At 46.4% G+C, this 22531-nt stretch overlaps 1 protein-coding gene across 4 annotated transcripts in view; it reads right to left on the bottom strand.

The window, feature by feature from the left end:
• LOC138503575 (golgin subfamily B member 1-like) overlaps positions 1-22531 on the bottom strand; it is a 1546163-nt gene that overhangs the window by 1253297 nt on the left and 270335 nt on the right. For all 4 annotated transcript variants that reach the window (XM_069623402.1, XM_069623405.1, XM_069623404.1 and 1 more), the window contains exon 5: positions 6911-7030. In XM_069623402.1, coding sequence (XP_069479503.1) covers positions 6911-7030 — 120 coding nt within the window. The remainder of the gene's footprint in view (positions 1-6910; positions 7031-22531) is intronic.

The following is a 22531-nucleotide window of genomic DNA, read 5'->3' as shown; positions in this document are numbered from 1 at the left end:
ATGGCAGTAGCTAGGCTATGCAGGCCCGATTTCAGATTTTGAGGGGTTCCACCCATGACCAGTCCTTAATGTTACCAGCCATTGTCAATAATTGCGTAGTGGTAGTTCCCACATTTGCTGTTCCCCCAGGACCTGTATTGGTTTGGCTTTCTTCACTGCCCATGTTAGGGGCTTCAGAATTCAAGAATTCCTGTGCGTCGGCTTCACTCCTTAAGGAGTGCAACTCAAAGCCCAACTCCATGAGTTCTGCTCTATGAAACCAAATAAGTTTGTATATTATTGAAGATGCTAAATAGTTAATCATTCGTTGATTGTTGCTACGAGGTAGCGAGATCCTTTCGAAGTCCCTCGATATCAAATTTCTTAACGCAGGAATGTGTGTAATTACATCTAGGATTACAGGACGATTCATTTGTAGATTACCAATACTGCTCTCCTTACCTACCCAGCCAATAATATTAACAGGATTAGGGATGTTTTCATTGGGAGGAGTAACCTTAATGACCTCCCTAAGTAGGGGAGCATCACCTGAGTCGTCCTTGCCCTCAGAAAATATCTCTGCCTGACTAGTCGCCTCAATCCTGTTCCCAGGGACTTTACTACTAACCTGTGCCACAGAAACACTGGTGTTAACAGTGATACTAGGTGATAGTTCTCACTGTAGGGGGCCCTGCATTAATGTACTTAAAATTTCTGCGGTTATCGAATCTTCATAGAGAGCTTGTCTCAATGATTTCAGTAAAGGAATTTGAACAACCAGATCAGCAGTTGGTATGTTGGAAATATTTCCGGAAACTCTAAAAGGAGAGAGAGGGGAAGGTCCTTTAACCACTGCCCCCTTCTTGCTACTATCTGGCAACATAAGAGCAGCATTCCAACTTGCCGGGTTCATATTGTTGTTATTTGCAATCCCTATTTGACATACCTCAGCACAGGACATTGGCTTCGACGCCAATTCAGAAGGGGCACCAGAGCTGGAGTAAGTACCATCCTGCATGATTAAAGCTCGACCGGACTCCTGGTTAACTGGTTTTAAGGTGACAGTTTTCTTTCTACCTTCTATCGGGAAAAAAAAATTATAATATAGGTTGGGCCACTTCACACTTTAGTGTTTGTTTCAGAGAAGGAGCATTTGTTATTTCACTCGTTACATCATTTCAAACACTTGCATGTTCCTGCTGCCCTGTTTTTATTGGTTCACCAGCTTTTCTTATTTTGGCTAATCCCAAGATAGCTTGTTCAGTATCTACTTGAAGTTTCATTTTGTCATTTAACTGAAGGTGAGATCGACTTTCCTCGCTCAATTGCGTCAGGTCAATGATCTTATCCTCACCGCTCATTGCAGTGATTCACTTGATGTTAGAGTTATGGGATTTTATTGTAGAAAGGGGCAGATTTTTTGGTCTGTAGTTCCAAGGACTTTTTCCTATTTTCTCTCCACTTAGCAGCTCTATTCTGTAATCATTTATGGCGGAGTGACAGGAATAGGGATGCAGTGTGAGAGGATGCATCCTTAAGTTCTTCAATTTTTTCCTGATCAATTAGATCAGTTAAAGGTATCTATTAGACCTCCTACCGCCTGGTCCCTAGTCATTTGACCGTCTGTTAGACCACCAATCTCATTAGTACCCATGGATTCCCTCTCACTTAGCCCAGAGCAGATTTGCACTTTGATGTCCTTTAAATCTTGAATCATGGCTCCCATTTCACGAGTAGGTCCAGTAACAGCTGCCAAGATAAGGCCAACATCAATATGCCGAGCTATATTCTTAGCCGTCAGTTCCATATTTATGGTAGCATCACTGATGGGAATTTGTGGCATGTACCCTTCTGTAACAGGAGTGTCCAGAGCATTTGTCTGTGTCGATTGGTTTATGATTGATGTATTTTTGGCAGAAGGGACAATGCCTAAAGGACCATCACGAAATTCCCTATGCTTTCGACCATAAAATTCTCCTGCCATAATAAATCCCTCTATATGGTCGATTTTGGAAAAAATATCCGCAATAGACCCCTTAATTTCTCTTACATCTAGGTGTGTCAGATTGTGGCCTTTGTCCAAAAGATCAAGAATTCTGATTATAACAGGAAAGGAGTACGACTCCTCAGCAACCTGTGCGCAAGACCGCTAAGGTGTCTGAGAGTCTATTTGATCATTTACATCATTAGATTGGGGATTAGATAAGCCTTCCCCGTACTCCGCTTGAGTCATACTGACATGGGCGGGAGTGGGAGATGAATTAAGTGGGGCAGTGCCAACTCCCCTAAAGTTATTACCTATGAGCTTGTGAGATGGAAACTCCAGGGGGAGTAAAACAGGGAGGGGCAGCCCCTGTCGATTGTGTCCCAGGATCGTATAGGCCATGGTCGTTCTAGGGGATTTTACAATCGGCTTGACCCTTGAATAAAGATTAACCTCATCCACCCCCCTTGAATGAATCCTGTACGGAGTCCTGGCTTCCAGGGACAGCTTAACACACATATCTAATTCAGAGACCACCACCAGTGCTAGTATAGAGAAATCGTTCAGTGCTTCAGAGTTTATATCAACTGAATTTAAAGATCGCGATCTACAGAAATGTTGCAGTTCGTTCTCCACTTCCAAGTCATTCATTTCCCTCATGGAATATAAAACATCACGAGGAATTGAGTGGTTGAAATCTGTAGCATGAACCTGGGCCATCGTGCAGTGCGCACTTATCACATTACTCGATGACCCAATGTCATATCCTGGCTGTGCCTTTGCCATAAGGGGTATTTTATTAGCTCTGTTGTCAGTTAAGTCCAATGATACGGAGCAGGCCTGCGCTTCAGCTTTCAATACCTGTTCCACTGCTGTGGACAAAACAGCATTATTACAAGCAGCCGGCACAGCACTGTGCATGCCGTTCATACTGGAAGGTTCAATACATCTTCTGCAGCGCAACACAGTGCCCCCCACCATATTGTCAACAGAAAGGGTAGCCTTTGCTACCAAGAGAATATATATTCGCTGCAAATGATATCAGATTGCCTTGTGAGCCTGTTAAAACCTATGCGGGAATATTAGAAAAGGGATTCAACAAATCAGAAAAGAAGAGTATGTCAATAAGCGATGAAGTAGAATGTACCACAGAGCAATCACAATATCATCAAAGACAAGGACTCGTATAAACATGTGTAACATTACTGTAAAGCAATAAATGCAATGAAACCAAGCCCCAGCCCCCCCTTCCTCCTGCCTCCAGCCTAACAGCACAACAGCAAAACACCTCTGAGCACTTCTGGGTGCGTGCGTGGATGTGTGTGCACCATGCCCTTTGTGGGCTTGCTGGGAGGCAGGGGGCGGGGCCAGACATGCACAGAGGAACTGTGAAGTAATGAAAACACATTAACGTAATCAGCGTGATACGCAAGTACGAGTCCAGCGGCCCAGTGAGTAAATCCCAGAGTAGGTCCCAATGTATCTAGTAAGTCCCAAGGTTATATTTATTGGGAGCTGCAGTTCCTTGTAGCGTTTCTCCGTGATACGAGGGCAAGCAGCTTCTGCTTATGCATACAGCCATCAGGGGCGAGATGGAGCTGGGACAAACAGCGTTCCTGGCAGCACTTCAACACAAAATCAAAACTCTTATGAGCACTTCCGGATGCACGCACGTGTGCACCGTGCTCTTTGTGGGCTAGTTCCGAGGCAGGGCACGGGGCCAGACACGCACAGAGGAATGGGAGTTGCAGTTCCTTGTAGCGTTTCGCCGTGATACGATGGCGCTGGGACAAACAGCATTCCTGGCAGTACTACAGCACAACTGCAAAACACTTCTGAGCACTTCCAGATGACCGCATACTGCAGTGTGATGGACTGCTTTCGTGAGCGGCTGGAAGTCCTGTCAGGAGGGCATTTCCCCCATCGATGTGCGAGACCACAAGGGCCTGGACTTCGGTCTGGAAGTCCTGCAGCAGGATGAAGCGTTTGATTTTAATAAGGGTGGAGATGCGGGGCCAGGGCATTTGGACCGCCTTGGCTATGTGTTTCTGGGAGGACCAGCTGTTGTCAATGATGAAGCCAAAGGATTTTGCTGAATCCCAGAGTAGTGAATCAAATACTTCTAGGAGTACATCATTGAGCCATTGTTGGACAAGTTGTTTAGCAGGGGACCGATGAGGACAAATTCAGTCTTGTATGGGTGAAGTTTGAGGTAGGCAGTCAACATCCAAGACTGAATGATGGCTAGGTAATCGCAAAGACAACTGATTTCCTCTCTGCTTATTGTAGATGGCTATATTTGGATCTTTGAGGAGTGGCCCAGAGGCACCATGTAAAAGGTTAAAAAGGATTGGTGAGAAGATGGAGCCTTGGGGGACTCCGCAGGACACTGGAAGTAGGTTCAAATCCAACTTGTCCAGACAGTCTCGCGTCTGCCCCAGAGGTAGGGGGTAAACCAATTCAGCATAGCGCCAGAGAATATGATCCTGTCAACGAGGAGAGAGAAATATGCGGTGGCCAATGGTATTGAATGAAGCTGAGAGGTCAAGGAGGATGAAGAGGCATGACTCCCCCTTATCCATGATTTGGAGGGCAAGTGGCCCTACGCACTGGACTCACTTGGCCACTGAGGCTTAGGACACTGCTTGCCAGTGTAAAGGGCACCATATCCCTATTTAAGAAGAGAGGAAGAAAAGGGCACCATATCCAGTACCGGGAATGGGAATGGCACTTTATTCCTTGCCAGTGAACTGGGGCCACAAAGGGTCAAGAATGAGGGAGCCATGGACGCACCTCGGGGCTCGATTACAAAACGCAAGAATGGCACTATATTCCTGTGAGGAAGTGCTGCAAAGAAGTGACTGAGTGCTGTGTCGTGGTGCCAGTAAACTGAGAAAATAAATGGACTGGGTGATATATCCCTATGAATGAGTTTTAGCCAAGAAGCAGCTGGTTGCTATATACATGAGACTGTCACATCTGAGAACAATATCCTCATGAAAAAGTGTATCCTTACACTATCTTTCACCCATCCTGAAACTATTAGTTTAGATTACTACCAGGGGGAATTCCTGGTTACACCTCAACAACGAAACAAACCACACAGAACCTCGCACAACAGTACATGACAACTACCGACCGGAAAATCACACCCATGCTCAGCGAACTGTGTAAACCGAACTGAAGCTGCCAACAGCACATAACCGCTCTCTTGAACTTTTTCCCGCTCAGTCCCACTAACTTAACCTACCCTTTTGCTTTTCAGATCTGCCAGAGCGCCAGGGCACCACTCCAATGGTGACAGTGCGTGGTATAAATATCCTTTAACATAAACCTTTAGAATCTGAAGGCATTTATCTCAACCAACCTATATTAAGGAATTAAGTCCATTTGAACGTTAATTTGGTATAACATGTAATTTTTCCATCTCTCACAAAAATGAAAACCTATATGCCATTATTTAGTTTAGTTTCAAGGAAGTGGTTATTTCGCTACACTTCAAACATGAGCAGTGACACAAAAAAAAGTTGAGCAAGTAGAGAAACACCCAGGAGGGTATTCCGTGCAAATAGAGAGTTGAATAGGTTGTCACTTTTGTCATTTTGGGAACAATTCTCAAACCACTGCATTAGAATCACAGTTTAATGTGGTCATCAGTGTGATGTTCAATTGGATCTGACTTAAAAAGTTCTAACATTGCAAGCCCTCCCTGTAAAACCCAGAGCAATTTCATGATAACAATGAGTCATCTAAATCCAGGTATCTTTTACTTGCGACTCGACTGTGGTGATCCTGAAGAATAGCGCCATGTCATCCTTCAAATTTAAGATAAAGCAAATAATACAGCATTAAGATATTTTTTTCTGACTCTCCCATAGCCCTGGCAAATAAGTAAAGTGTTAACTGAAAGTAGCCGTTAGCCAATGTTCTCTGTGTAGGGAATACATTTTACCCCACACTATTGACTTCAACTAATTCTTGACTGTTTTGCAGAACAACCCTACCTGAGCAGTTTGGTCTCAGTTCAAAAGGGATTATAATGAAAAGGTACAGATAAAGCTTACATTGTCTCACAATTCATAAGGTCTTGTAATCAAATGCACTTAGAAGATTGAAATTATGTATTATTAGACACTTTTTAGTCTATGAAGTAAATCTTATATAATGTTGGGGTCAAAGTGCACTGAAGCAATATTTAAAAGAATTTGAAATGTATTCAACTTACGTTTACTATTTATATATTGGGAATAATTGATGCTTTTCATTTTGGTTACAATTGAAACTAGTCATCTATAAAAATGAAACGTGATGGAGTACACAGCAGGTTATAGTGGACCGGGCCTGTGCAGTATATTTATGCTGGAATATTAGACATATTCCAGACAATTATTTGAACATTTGAGATTGTTTTCCATTCTTTTTCAAACCTTCTGGATGTGAAGTACCCTGAGGTGAGGAGCCAAACAAAATGTCAAACTGGAGATTTGAGTTTGTTCACTGGTACAAGTACACACCTAAAATGGTTATGTAGGGAAAACATATCACCAGGTACAAAGGTCTAGCACTTGTCAGAGGTGAATGCATTAACAGGCTACTGCTGCTCTCAGACTTTGCTCTGCCTCATAGGTCAACTAGTTTCTAACGTTTGTATGTTCCTGGCATTAAAGAAAGACAGTTCTCAATCTTTGCCCCTTTTCATGTGGAATCAGCTAATATCTGACATCTGAAGAGGATTAAGTTTGATTTCTAAAAACTCCTCTGACCTCTCTCCCACAAGGAGCCTTTTTTTCTATTCTGTGACATACCTAAATTGGAAGGGCACATCCAAGAGATAATTAGCAATGGGAAAACAGTATTACAATTACAGTTATCAGAAACAGTATTACAGTTACCAGACCAAAATGACCTTTGGTAATTCATGTGATCTACTTTGTGGGTTCTCTGTACCTTTGTTTGTAGTTCTTCATTTTTCTGTGCAACCTGGGATTCCAATTCTTCAACCTTTCTTCGGAGGACAAGTATTTTCCCTCTGTTTGCAGCAGCATTTTCATGATCCTCGGAAAGAGACTATACAAAAATCAAACATTTCAATGTGACTGCTTTCACCTTATGGCTCTTAAAGACAAACATTGTTACTTGTCACTCTGTGAATGTCGAGAACCACTTTCAACATTAAATGACACAAGAAAACGAGTAATCAAACATGGTGAAACATTAGGCGCTGTACCTACGATAGTTGTTGAGACGGACTCCAAAATCTGCTTTGGTGGGGAGATTTTGGGAGTCCACACTATTAGGGTGAGCGGGGAAGACACTGAAAGGTCAACCAAACCCAATCAAGTTGAGTTAGAAGAGCTGTCAAGGTGTAGTAAGGGTGGGAAAGTGGTCTAGGGCTACAATCAGTGCACACTAAGCAGATAAAAATCAAAGGGAAATATTGCCTCAAATAGAATTGCACATGAATTACCAGTGCAAGTCAAGTAGACACAACTCTTTAGAATTAATACAAACAGCTTCCCTAATTCTTATAAAGACCAACCCTAAGTGTTAGTTGGAATTTCCATCGTGTGTGTAGTTCTCCCCACTTAGTGAGCCCCCCCCCCCCCAACACTTTTTGCTGGACTGTTGGGTTTTTTCTGACTCTGAGTGAGTGGTACCCTTTTTCCTCACTCAATCATTCTTTTTCTATGACTCTGGGAACCCTTTTTGGTTAATTTTGATGGAGTCTGCTTTCCTGCATCCTTTTCAAATGGCATCTATATTCTACTGTTTCAGCACACAGCACCTTCTGTGCAGTGTTGCTCGGAGCTCCTCGAGCTTCCCCTCTTGATTTTATTCTCCTGTATCAACATAATGTTACCAGGCTAGGGTGATCGTTTCTATCCTACCTATGCTTTTCGATTGCGAGATCTGCCCACCCCACCATATGTCGAGGGCTGAGGGGACACATAATATCCCTTTTCTCACTTCTCTTGTAACTTTCTAGTTACAGTGGCAAGTGGAGTGGCTGGTGGCAGTGGACATTTTTTAACGACTTTTGTGATCTTTACACGCAGGCTGCTGTCTCACTGCAGTAAAGGACACATGGGTCAACATTGACCTAAAATGGTGCCTGTCTTCTTTTTGTTGCCAACTCACAATGGCTTGCCCTTTCTTGAGCCTTCCTCTGCTAACCCGGGGGGAGGGGAAGAGGGTGGTAGGTGGGGGGGGGGGGGGGAGTCCTGCTCACTCCTTTGTCTTCAATGGGCTCCCAATGGGAAGCCCACCCGCATGTGCCAGTGTGTCTGTGAGGACACAAACTCCTCAGGTATTTGTCCTCCAGTGCGTCTGCTTGGATCCAGTTTTAACTGGGTGCCTGGCCTGTCCCGTTAGGACAGGCACCACCAAGAGTTTGAATGTCGCAGGCATGCCGATTGGCTGGGTTCCCTGCATAAAAGGTGAGGGGCTTGATGCTGAAGCCAGACTCAACCACTGGAAGTTCCATTCCAAAGAAGAAAGAAGAGGACATTTGCAGCTACATCCAGCGACCACCAAAGCCGACTTAGTGACCGCTGCTGCTCCAGCCCTATCTTCTGTGGGACAGGGAAGATCCAGACCGGACGACTTCCTCTCTTGGACTGGTGGTGGGCCTAACCAGTCTCGAGACCATCTGCAGTTTGAGCCATCCCACAAAGTGCTTTCACCTTCCATGCCTGCAAAACCTGAATACCCTGGGACCTCTGGCACTGCTGCAGTGCATCGTTTTAGGTTCTGGCTGCAACTTGCGGACATCTTCCTGAGCCTACAGAAACTCCATCTTGATTGTAGAAGTCTCCTCAGAAAAGTTGCGGACCAAAAGAAAGTCTGCCGGGTAACAACCGTTGTTGCTACAAAGCCTGTGTCGAGCCTCCACAATCAAGTGCTGCAAAGATCGTCTGCTGGGCATCCCTGTGATCGAGTCTGACTGTCTGCTTCTTCCACCAACTGCCAAGGTCAGAGACCCAAACCGGAGCTGCTGTCGCCTTCCCGTGGGGATGCGCCAGTGACATTGCTTTTCTTCAATATAGAAGGTACAGTCTCACTCCTGGGTGCTTACCTGGGCAGTTGTTGCGTTGTGTTTGCTCCTCCTGAGCTTGTTGCATGATGTTGGCGTGGACGATCCAACCGTGTTCTCCCGTGACCAAGTACATCCGTCCTAGGGCCCAAAATCTTTCAGGAGCCCTACTTAGTCCCTCAGAACCCTTTCAATCCAATTCCATTACTTACATGTTATGAAAACACTTCTTCTGCTATTTGACAGCATCTGCCTTCCTTTATTCTGCTGCCCAAGGGTTACTGTCCCCCCCACCCCCGGTTCCCCTATCTGACATTTTGAGACACTCATGCCTCAGATAGGGTTGGACTTCTAAAGATAAGGCTTTCCTACAGTTGTTAACCTACCAGTATTACTAACTCAGTAAATGTTGGTTAATGCATAATTTGCTAACCTGAAACTACTCTTGTACTTACCGGATTATCATCTAAAGGTCTACTGTTTGAAATGAGTATTGCCACAGCAAATATCTATTATAAATATCTGTTTTGAATTTAACATTGCCTGGTATATATAAAAAATAAGCATATGTGTATATACCTACAGCGTGCAGGTGTTTCCGTGACTATAAGTGTGCTCAAAGGTCTTTGTACTCAACTACAGCCCTTCCCCCATCCTAGACTAAGCCTGGCTGCTTGTCCATTGCTACCAAGCCTTTTGGGTAGTTCAGGCCAAACCTAAGAGTTGGAGCCCTATACTCCTAATAGTGAGTCTTCTAAAGTCCTACCCCAAGTGGACTTTAGGAAAAATGCTCCAACAATAAGATGGTTTGCAACCTTGTACCCAAATGTCACCAGTTCCAAAGCATATACTTCTTCAGTTAAGTTCATAAATGAATTGCAATGCCAGTGGTTATGAATAATACAAGAGTTCCAAAGTTAGATAAAGGTTTCAGTAAAGTTCAGGTAAGTCCACTCACTCCAGCACACTAGGATAGACCTATGGAAGGGTCCTTAACCCTGGTTCCACCACCAAAGGTCATGCAAGAGTGTCATGGGCGCTACTCCCGAGGGGCCAGGACTGGCCCAGCGCCCTCGGAAGCAGACCCGTCTTCCACTACTCCGGACCCAGCAGACCCCTACAGGGGCCCTTTGGACCGTGTCCTGGCGCCTTTGGCGCCAGGCTCATGAAGGGTTTCAGTCCCGGTGCCATAGGCGCCGGGCTCATATTGATAAACAGTGTAATAATGCTTGGGTGGACTTACCTGAGGCAGACCATGCTGCATATTTACCCAGAACAATCCAGTCTGGTTGAAGTCCCCAGCCATCAGGGCTGGGAGGAACTATTCCCTCCATTCAGGAACTCTTTTCTTACCTGGGTGGAACCGGTGGAAGAACACACACTGGAAGCACTTCTCTGCTATTTAAACCACGCCCGATGGAAAACACGTGCTTCGCGTTATTCTGCAGCAGCAGCAGGACGCTCACCGAGTCGGCTCCTGCATTCCAGGTCCAGAGTCATCTTCAGCTTCCGCGCAGCAACCTGTGGATGAAGAAAGACACAGAACAATACTTACCAGATCCCGGAATCCAGTCACCGGCAAAACCTGCAAAGAATAAACATAAGGTTAGAAAAGTGCAACTCGCTCGCAGCCGCGCCCGCTTACCTGATCCATCCGTGATTGCAACGGAGCTAACCGCGGCCTTCTCTTCGGCAGCTTCTCTGCACCTGAAAGGCAAAGAACATAATTAAAAAGGGGTTTGGGTGAAGGCAGTCGCATTCATCTTAACTTACCAGTTTTTGCACGCGCAGAAGCGGCCGCATCAACCGCAGCATCCCGGCACCTAAAAACTAGAAAAAGGACATTATTAGAGGTGCCATTAAAAGCGGCCAACGAACATTATACTTACGTGCATCGGCACGTGCAGCGGCAACGGAAAACTACGCCCACAGCATCCCGAGGCCTGAAACAAAGGTAAAGGGACATTATTGAGGTGCCCATCTTTTAAAGCCTAAAGACTACAGTATACTTACAGGCATCCGCTCGTGCAGTAATGGCGGCATCGCTCTTTGGCATCCCAGCACCAGTGCCACAACTAAGGCCGAAAAAGACTTGAGCCTCAACACTGAACTCATCCAGTGACGTAACTGGAATCCACGCACCCCTGCACCAGACGCAGGATGGAGAGCTCGCCGAGACAAGTAGAAAGCTAGGCTGTGGGAGAAACTGGCGATTAGTGGGAGAAGGAATCCTATCAAACGGTGATTAACCCTTTTTCTTCCACCTGTAGAAAACTTACCCTGCAAGTCAGACATTCGATAAGAGGAAGCCCAGTCCTGAGAGTCGTCCGAGCTCTACGCTTCTCAATTGAAGAAACGATAGCAGCCCAGCCGGGATCAGCGCCTCCGTGGGAATCAGGTGAGCGTTACAGAACGCGAAGCCCACCAATAACCTCCTACCCAGGCGCTATGGAAACTTCCGACACAGACCAACTGGCCCAGTTATTAGGGGAATTAAGAGCTGAAGTTCATGCTGCCCGCCAGGAAACAAATGCCCTTAGGAGGGAATTGATAATATCAAAAGAACGAACTGATGATCTCGCCAGACAGTTATTACAGACACAAGCGGGGCAAACCCCGCTACCTAATTCAGGAGGGAGCTATATCCCAGCGGCTTCAGCCAATCCTGTTCAAATCAACCTACCCGGAAATGTGCCATTGGCACCGCCTGAACGCTTCTCTGGTGACCCTAAAAGGTTTGCAGTGTTTATAAATCAATGCCGATTGCACTTTCTTTGTAGACCTGCAGCCTTTCCGACTGACCAGACTAAGGTAGCCTTTGCGCTTTCGTATCTTAGCGGCAGTGCCGCTGATTGGTCGATCCCTCTGGTTACACAGGATGACCCGATCCTTCGCGATTTCCCGACCTTCCAGGCAAATATGGAAAGACTTTTTGCAAGGCATTCCCAGGGGCAGGCCCTGGACAACGAACTCCTTTCCCTACGACAGGGCAATCAAGATCTTTTGGCCTACATTGCATGATTCAATAGGCTAATCGTGGAAACAAGATGGCCTGAAGACAAAAGAATCACGCTTTTTCACAGGGGTTTGCGTGGCGAACTCAAAGACGTCCTTGCCCAGGTAGTGAATCCTCCTCAGGATTGTTCAGAGTACATTGATTTGGTGGTCCAATTGGATCACAGACTACAAAACAGAAAGGTGGATCGATCCAGGTTTGAAACACAAGTGTTCCCTAAGCCTCAAAGTCACACCAAAGGAGTTGAAGCCGTCGAACCTATGCAAATTGGGGTTGTAAAGGGTCCCATAACCCAGAAAGAACGCGACAGGAGACGACAAATGCAACTATGTCTCTATTGTGGAAATTCAGGACATTTTCTTCGAGATTGCCCGGTGAAACCACCTAAGAAGACAGTGGGAGCTTCTGATAAGAGTTCTGAAAAGCCTGAGCCGGGAAACAACCTCGCCCGACAAGTGTAGAGGTCCGCTTGCCGAGCGTAAAAACCAGTTCTTTGACCTCGCACTTCATAATGCCAATGGTCCTCGTAAACCCAGAGCAACCGGATCGTTTGCATGCAATTAAGGCATACATTGATAGTGGAGCAGTTGGAAATTATGTGGACCGCGAATTGTCTTCCAGGATGAACTTACCTCTTTGTCCAAAGGTGGTTAAAGACGTCATTACCACGGTGGATGGGACGGAAATCGCCTCCGGACCAGTGACCCATACCACTACTGAAGTCATGATACTAGGCCAAGACGGGCATCAGGAGGTAATTGTGTTCGACGTGATCAAGGCTCCTCAATTCCAAGTAATTCTAGGGATTCCTTGGTTGGAGAAACACAATCCTCAGATTGATTGGCGAGCAAAGACGATAAAGTTCCCAGAGTGCACACCAACTTGTTATCCACGACCCAACATTGGCCTAGCGTCAGTAACGGCTGACGGTCCACAATTACCTCTAGAGTATCGAGAGTTCCAAGATGTTTTTCAAAAGGAACAGGCTAACACCTTGCCACCCCACAGATCATACGATTGTCAGATAGATTTGCTACCCGGTGCAACTCCCCCTTGCAGTAGGATTTACGCCCTTACCGAGCCTGAGAACCTTCATCTGCAACAGTATTTAGACCAGTACCTGGCCAATGGCTTTATCCGTCCGTCGAAGTCCCCTGCATCCTCGGCTCTGTTCTTCGTAGCAAAAAAAGAAGGTGACCTCAGAACCTGTATAGATTATCGTGCTCTGAACCAGATAACAGTAAAAAAAAACGGTACCCCTTACCTCTGATCCCGGAACTCCTTGACGAGGTAAAAAACGCCTGTATTTATACTAAGCTTGATCTCCGGGGAGCTTATCACTTGGTACGGGTCAAGGAAGGAGATGAATGGAAGACGGCCTTTCGCACTAAGTATGGGCTATTTGAATACCAAGTTATGCCCTTTGGACTATGCAATGCACCGGCCGCCTTCCAATATTTTATGAATGATGTCCTCAGAGAGCTCATTGATGTCTGCGTTGTCGTCTACATAGATGACATTCTTGTGTACTCATCTTCAGAAGCTGACCATCAAAATCATGTCAGGGCGGTCCTTGAAAAACTTTGCCAACATAAACTTTTTGCCAAGCTCGAAAAATGTGTTTTTCATGTCACTGAGGTCGAATTTTTGGGATTTATTCTGACACCCAAAGGAGTCCACATGGACTCGAGAAAAGTAGACGCCATCCTCAAATGGCCGTCTCCTACTTCCGTGAAAGGCGTTCAAAGCATGCTAGGCTTTGCCAATTTTTACCGTAGATTTATTCCAGAGTTTTCACGAGTGGTACAACCCATCACCGCCCTCTTAAGAAAAAATAAACGCTTTGAATGGTCCGCAGAAGCAGAACAAGCCTTCCAAGAGCTAAAAGCTAAATTCACCTCGGCGGCAATACTGAAACACCCACGCCCGGACCTCCCTTACATCGTTGAAACCGACGCCTCCTGCTTAGCAATGGGAGCAGTCCTATCACAAAGAGATCCAGGGACTAACCAACTGCATCCTGTGGCATTCTGGTCTCGGAAGTTCTCGGCGCCTGAGATCAACTACACCATCACAGACAAAGAGCTTCTAGCGATTAAATCAGCCTTTAAGGCATGGCGGCATTATCTCCTCGGGGCCAGACACACCGTCACAGTGATCACCGATCATCGAAATCTGCAGTATCTGAAAACCGCCAAGGCTCAATCCTCCAGACAGCTTTGCCTGGCTCTATTCTTTGCTGAATTTGACTTCGTGATCACTTATTGCCCCGGCAACAAGAACGGCAAAGCGGATGCTCTTTCCCGAATTGGAATGGGAGATAACGTTGCCAATCCAGAACCTGTACCAATACTTCCTGAACAAAGGATCGTGGATCTGATTTCTTCACAATCCATTGAGGATATTGAAGAAAAAACTAAACAACTTGTAACCTCACCAGACTTACTGAACTGGTTACAAAAAGGAAAAGATTTCACCGTAAGCAATGACTTGCCTTATTTCCAAGGACGATTGTTCCTACCACACGCCGATTTACAAAGACAGGTAATCTCCTGCTATCATGATTCATTAATTGAGGGTCACCCTGGCATTGCCAAAACCACAGAAAAGGTGAAGAGACACTTCTGGTGGCCTTCGTGGAGAAAAGACATAAAGGAATTCGTGATGTCCTTCGGTGTGTGCGCTCAAAACAAGGGTCAGAAGAAGAGGCCGGCTGGTCTTCTGCAACCATTAGACATCCCACCGTGTCCCTGGCATACCCTTTCCATGGACTTCATCACAGACTTACCCTCCTGTTCCGGGTACAACACCATTCTTGTTATTGTGGACCTGTTTTCTAAATTGGCCCACTTCATTCCGCTAAAAGGCTTACCTTCAGCATCAGTCCTAGCCAAAGTATTTCTTGAAAACAACGTCCGGCTACACGGCTTCCCGTCAGTACTAATCTCAGATAGGGGGAGCCAGTTTATTTCCCACTTTTGGCGTGGCTGTTGTCGATTAGCTCAAATCGATGTAAGACTTTCGACCAGCCATCATCCCCAGACCGACGACAAACCAGACTCTCGAGCAATATTTACGATGCATGCTACAACAGTCGGAGAGTAACTGGAAGGACATCCTTTGGATAGCTGAATATGCTTACAACAATTCAGTTCATTCGGGTACCGGGAAGAGTCCCTTCTACATCTTGTATGGGATTCATCCTCGAACCTCCAACCTTGATCCACCTCAAGATCTTGGAATACCTGCCGTGGATCAATTGCACACCGTTATTACCCAAGCTTTTAAGGAAGCGACTGCACATCTACAACAAGCTAAAGAGAGGTACAAAAAAGGAGCAGATCAACACCGAAGCAATGCCCCTCAATACCAGGTTGGGGATCAAGTCTGGCTGTCCACCAAACATTTATCGCTTAAAGGGCCTCGCACCTTCAACCCCAAATACCTGGGACCATATCCAATTACGGCCATAATTAATGAAGTGGCCGTTAAATTAGAATTGCCCACCCATATGAGAATACATCCTGTATTTCACGTATCTCTTTTGAAACCCATGCAACCTGGAACCAGATTGACCAATCCTCCAGAGCCCATTCAAGTGAATGGGGAGCCCGAATTTGAAGTAAAAGACATTTTGGACTCTAAAATCATCAGATCGAAGCTATTCTACCTAATCGACTGGAAAGGCTACGGACCTCAGGAAAGGTCATGGGAACCCTATGACCACGTCCATGCACCTCGTCTAGTCCAGAAATTTCACCGAACCTTTCTCGATAAACCAAAACCCCCTGGGAGGACAGGTTTGGGAGGGGCCTTGAGAGGGGGGGGGGGGGTCATGGGTGCTACTCCCGAGGGGCCAGGACTGGCCCAGCGCCCTCGGAAGCAGACCCGTCTTCCACTACTCCGGACCCAGCAGACCCCTACAGGGGCTCTTTGGACCGTGTCCTGGCGCCTTTGGCGCCAGGCTCATGAAGGGTTTCAGTCCCGGCGCCATTGGCGCCGGGCTCATATTGATAAACAGTGTAATAATGCTTGGGTGGACTTACCTGAGGCAGACCATGCTGCATATTTACCCAGAACAATCCAGTCTGGTTGAAGTCCCCAGCCATCAGGGCTGGGAGGAATTATTCCCTCCATTCAGGAACTCTTTTCTTACCTGGGTGGAACCGGTGGAAGAACACACACTGGAAGCACTTCTCTGCTATTTAAACCACGCCCGATGGAAAACACGTGCTTCGCATTATTCTGCAGCAGCAGCAGGACGCTCATCGAGTCGGCTCCTGCATTCCAGGTCCAGAGTCATCTTCAGCTTCCGCGCAGCAACCTGTGGATGAAGAAAGACACAGAACAATACTTACCAGATCCCGGAATCCAGTCACCGGCAAAACCTGCAAAGAATAAACATAAGGTTAGAAAAGTGCAACTCGCTCGCAGCCGCGCCCGCTTACCTGATCCATCCGTGATTGCAACGGAGCTAACCGCGGCCTTCTCTTCGGCAGCTTCTCTGCACCTGAAAGGCAAAGGACATAATTAAAAAGGGGTTCGGGTGAAGGCAGTCGCATTCATCTTAACTTACCAGTTTTTGCACGCGCAGAAGCGGCCGCATCAACCGCAGCATCCCGGCACCTGAAAACTAGAAAAAGGACATTATTAGAGGTGCCATTAAAAGCGGCCAACGATCATTATACTTACGTGCATCCGCACGTGCAGCGGCAACGGAAAACTACGCCCACAGCTTCCCGAGGCCTGAAACAAAGGAAAAGGGACATTATTGAGGTGCCCATCTTTTAAAGCCTAAAGACTACAGTATACTTACAGGCATCCGCTCGTGCAGTAACGGCGGCATCGCTCTTCGGCATCCCAGCACCAGTGCCACAACTAAGGCCGCAAAAGACTTGAGCCTCAACACTGAACTCATCCAGTGACGTAACTGGAATCCACGCACCCCTGCACCAGACGCAGGATGGAGAGCTCAGCATTTATACGCCTAAGGTGAGAGCTCGCCGAGACAAGTAGAAAGCTAGGCTGTGGCAGAAACTGGCGATTGGTGGGAGAAGGAATCCCATCAAACGGTGATTAACCCTTTTTCTTCCACCTGCAGAAAACTTACCCTGCAAGTCAGACATTCGATAAGAGGAAGCCCAGTCCTGAGAGTCGTCCGAGCTCTACGCTTCTCAATTGAAGAAACGATAGCAGCCCAGCCGGGATCAGCGCCTCCGTGGGAATCAGGTGAGCGTTACAAAGAGTGAGTTAGGGTCAGGACATTACACCTAATATAACCCTATGGAGGGCAGGAGGGGTACAAACAGGTAAGTTAACTTACCCCCCGCCCGACTCCATTGGGGACACAATCTTCTGCACTCAATCAAGTAGAGGAAACCCATGGGGTCGCGGGTGCAGAGGTCACTTTCAGCATTGAGATTTAGTTTCAATCGGTCAGTCGCGCAGCACAGGAAAGACAGCTTCAAGTAGAAGACTCAAAAGAGGAAAGGTGGAGACTTCTGCGGTGCAGACCCCCCGCACCCTCTTAGGACACCTCACAGGATTGAAGGAGTGTTGTGATGGGAGTTGTTCGGGAGATTTTCCTTCTTGAGTGAAATTCTCACAACTTTGTGAGTCCCCCAGCATTTTTATTGGACTAATTCTCCTGAGTTGGAACCTTTCTTCACACTGTGAGAAACCAGAAGGTGTCTCACCCACTAGTCCAGGGGATCTGTAATTGAGGGGGCCGGGATGCGGCCATCGCTTTTGGATCCAGTTCCTGGGAGTGGACCAGTGCGGGAGGATCCCCTGTGCAAGGGGTTTTCGGGGAGTGGGACACTGGATGGTGAGACGCAGTATCCCCTTTCTTGTAACATCTTTACCCCATCCTACCAGGTAGGATATTTAGGAAGTCTATCCCCCAGCCCCTCTTTTTACAACACAAACACTTTGTCAGGGACAGCCCGCTATGAAAGAAAACAGACTAACACCCGAGCAGAATACCGGACGTGTCCCAATACAATGGTCAGGCAATTACTGACCATCACACACACCTGACTTAAATTACACTTCCCCACGCAGATAAAAGGCGAAGCACGAGAGCACACTCTGAGCGAGGCAAAGCACACAAGGAAACAGCAGTTTCAAGACGGCAGCTAATTCAGAGAGAGAAGATGGCAAAACAGAAGGGGATTGCAAGGAGGGAAATTCCCTTGACCTTTTTGACAAGGAACTGTTACTTTACAGAGACTTGAGAATAGAAGGCGTAAGACCAGGAAACCAGGCTGAAGAATCCTGCTTTGTGTGTCACAGGTACCCTGGGCCCTTCCGCATCAATCAAGACGTGAAGAATAACCAGCCGCTGTGGTACTGTCCTTGTCTCCAAGAACAAAGCATCTGCAGTGAAGTCAACAAAGCCAATGAGTTAGGGAGACCGATACAAGACCAGTCTGTGGTGAAGCCAAGGTTGCAAGCAGCAAAATTATATGGCGAGTGTTGGAACGAACATTGTTAGAGAGCATGTGATAAGAAATGCAAGTGAAGTTGAACTACTGATGAGTGATTGACCTTTAAAGCCAAGCTACAATACCTCTGACAGAGTGGTCCGGCACCGCGTGGGTGCTCAATCAAAAGTCTCTGTAAAGTATCCAGCTGAGAAGTGATAACAGTAGAAAAATCTGGTCCGAGCCCAGCTGAGGGACACCAATTGAAAGAGAATGAATAAACATGAATCGAAGTGGTTTGGCGACAGGTCAAGCAAAATCCAGCGCACAATTGAAAGTCTTTGATTTTGATGAAATAGAGAAGGTTTGGAAAAGTACATGAATTTTGTCCAAGCCCGGCAGAGGGAGACCAATTGAAGGTTTTGTGTTACAGTGGATCTGAGCCTGGCGGAGGGGGCCCCGGGGTGAACAATAAATCACCCGAGAAGCTTGTATAAGTGGAAATCCTGAGAAGAAAGGAACTTTAATGTTTTGTCGTGTTGCATCAGGCCCTCTGAAATAACAGACTTTGAATGGCAAAGAGACTTTGGCACAGAAGGCCCTGATGTTGCTGGGCTGCATCCTTGTGCTGGAGAAGCCTGAGAGTGTGCTAAGCTTGAGTGTGCCGCCTTGTCCCGTGCTGAAAACGTGGGGAAGAGAAGCAAACGGCTTGAATATCCTGACATTTCATTTCTTGAACACTTTTCTTTTGCATAACGTTGTTTCCCACACTATTTGTATTTAGAAGTAAGGATTGGAAATATGTTTTTTAGTATAGGCCCTTTTATTTTGACAAGACACCACTAAGTCTGCATTATTTTTTGATGGTCCCTTGAAAAGCCTGGCAAGGCTCTCTGACTGCCTGAAAGGACAGGAAGTGGGGGAGGCGACCGAAAAGCACCAGTGTGCCTGCTTGGAACCAGTTTGTGCTGGGAGGCTAGATGTCCCCATTGGACAGTCAACCTCCCCACATTTAAATGAATGCATGACTGGTGATTGGTGGGCTCAGCCAGTTTTCCTGCATAAAAGACAAGGGTCCCGGAGCAGAAACTGACAGTCGACCACCGGAACTGAAGCTCCAGCGAAAAAGGACATCCGCAGTCACTTCCAGCGACCGCCAGAGCCACCTGAGTAACCGCTGCAGACCTGAACTCAACACTGTGTGACAGGGAAACCCTGAAGCGAACGACTTCCTCCCTTGGACCGGTGGACCCAACCAGTCCTAAGAGGAACTGCACTTTTTGCCCTCAATTGCCCGCAATTCACCAATGCCCGGGGTCCTATGCAATTTTGCGGTGCAAAGTCTACCTAAGCGTGGTTTCGGCTAAACTTTGCAGGCATCCTCCTGGAACTAGCAGAGACTGGATCCCGCTCCTAAAAGTCCCCTCAACCAAGACAAGGACCAAGAACTGGAGCAAAGTCTACCGCACGACAACCGTCCTTCAACCGAGCCTTGAAAAAGGCACCAACGAGCCAGTGCTTGGCGTCCAACTAATCGAGAGCAACCACTGGATCCATTGCAAGTTATTTCCTTGAGTTGCAAAGTCAAAAAATCCTGAAACGGGGTCTGCTGTCGCCTCTCCTTGGGGACCGTCCTGCTGCACCAACTTCTTCGATTACAAGGTACTGTTCAGGCCCTAAGAATTACCTGGGGCCTGCTGTGTTGTTCCTGTGCCTTGGAGGGTTGCAGTAAACTTACTTGCATCCCCACCCAGGCCTACATTGAGCTACATTGGGGTGAACAACCCTTTGTGCTCTTTACCCAAGAATCCTAACTGATACTCGCCTATAAAGAAGACTTCTTCAGAGACTCTACTTTGTTTGCTGCTTACCAGCCTTTCCTTCCTCAACCCTTCATCACTGGACCAGCAGTGCCTCCTCGACTATGGAGACTCACCTAGAATAGGGTTGGACTTTTTAAGGTTGGTTAAGCAGTGGTTAACTAAAGTTATACAAGTTGGTCCAAAGTTTGCATACTTGTTTCAGACATTTCTGCTACTTTTGTGTTACATTATAACTGTTCTAAAGTATTTTTTTATCCTTTGGCTATTTCAAATATTCTGTGTTTAATACTACTGTGTGATAGTACTTAACTTACTTAAAAGTTAAAAGCTTCAGTGTATATAAAATAAATGCTTATTTTTATATAACTTCTAGTGTGTAGAGTGTTTCCTTGAACTAAGTGTATGATCGGTGTACTGTGTGCCTTACTACAGCGCTCATCCCTCCTAGACTAAACCTGGCTGCTCAGCCACTGCTACCAAACCTTTGGGTAGTTCAGGCTAAACTAAGGGGTGTCCCTCTGTTCATCCAAGGTGGGCTTTCGAAAGTTTTGTCACAGACAGAATGTTGGCAAAATCCCCCAACAGGAGTCACCACGGTTAGGCAGCGACAGACGATCTTCAGGTAATGAACATAGGAGAAGGCCCAACACAGCTTCCCTTCGAGACGGCTGAAAATGCAGGCGCAGGCGACTTGTGGCACATTCTGAAGATCTGCAAAGTTCGAAGGCTCTGCTGGGAACATCGACGGCTGCAGCACGGTAGTGAGCAGGCGTCGAGACTGGTTGTTCCTACCAGCCGAGGCGTCAAAGCACCACTGAATGTCTTCTTGAGATCAGGACAGAGGAGCAGGGCAACATTGGAGTTGATGCTGGTCAGCTACAGAAGTCTTCTGCGGGTCGTCAGTGGGCTGCTCTTCGTCATTAAAGTCTTGGTTCCATTTATGATCTGATGAACAGTTTTCAAGAGCCCTCCTTTTATCCAAGATTCAGGCAGGAGGCAAGCACAAACCCACAAATTGTAAGAATCTACACCATTGAAATAGCCAATGGCTATCCAATCATGGATAGCCAATGGTCATCACTTCTGCCTAGCAAACTACTCTCTGGCACCAAAAAGGTGGACTACGAACGAGAGACACACACACACATGAACACACACACGCCAGTGCTCTGTGTTCCCATGGAGTCCTTTGGGACTCCATGGGAATGGGAACTTACACTTTCCACCACCTGATATCCCGGACAAGTTCCGGTGACCCCGGGATCTGAGGCGGCAGGAAACCGTGTTATGAGTCCGGCGGCACATAGTCTTTAAGTACTGACAGTCTTGTGGTCTAGTCAGTTTTCCCCATAAGAATGAGCAAAACGGACAAGGAAAATAAAGCAGACAGTGTTACTTGCCTAAAAAAAGTCAGGGTAGGTTTCAAAACAAGCAAAAAAAAGGGTTTCACATAGAAATGTATAAAGTGAAAGGTGCAAAAAGAAAATATTTCCTAACAATAGTACAACATGTCGCCAAGTATAGGGTCCACTGTGATTGGCAAGCCAGTATAGGTTGAAAATAATTATGTTTCTAAATCCTGCATAAGAAATGGAGAATGGAGAGGATTATGACTGAAATTTGGATCGACTATGTTATCACTCAGGTTTTTAATCAGAACATCTTGCAAAATCAATCCGGCTCCACTGCGATAGTGCAATGTCCTTGCAACAAAGTTGTCGGATTGTGTTCGTTTTAAGGCAACCCACCCGGGTGCCACTGCATTTGTATTTTATCCTTGGTACGGTGGCCCTTGGATACTGGAGGGATGCATAAGTATTGGCAATTAAGGCTAAGGTCATGTCTGTCCGTGTGGCTAATGGGTCCCCCTCAGTAAAGGCTGTCTGGTCATGTATGCATTCGGAAGTATCGCACGTTGCATCAATTTTCAATTAAAGGTTGGGTGCTTTTCATCTGGCACATTGGAAGTTTGACACTGGGGCAGTCTGAAACACTGTTTTCACTGTTATTAGCTCACAGGTGAATTATGACAAGAACAGCACTTATAGTAACCTTAATTTGAACTTGGACTGCTGGATTATCTGGTCTGAAGGCAGCAAAGTTTACTATTTATCGCTTTTGTCTGTATGTATGTCTGTCTGATGCATGTTATGAGCACTTTGCTTTCAACAATTTATGTTTATGTTTCAATATGGTGCGCTTTTTTGAGGCATTTTGAAGTGAACTACACTTTTCTCTGCTGTACACGTGAAAGAAAGTGGATTTAATTTC

This window comes from Ambystoma mexicanum, chromosome 11, assembly GCF_040938575.1.
Source record: "Ambystoma mexicanum isolate Mex_15411 chromosome 11, UKY_AmexF1_1, whole genome shotgun sequence".
NCBI lineage: Eukaryota > Metazoa > Chordata > Amphibia > Caudata > Ambystomatidae > Ambystoma > Ambystoma mexicanum.
The sequence above is the reverse complement of the archived record's forward strand: the minus strand, read 5'-3'. Positions and strand labels throughout refer to the sequence as shown.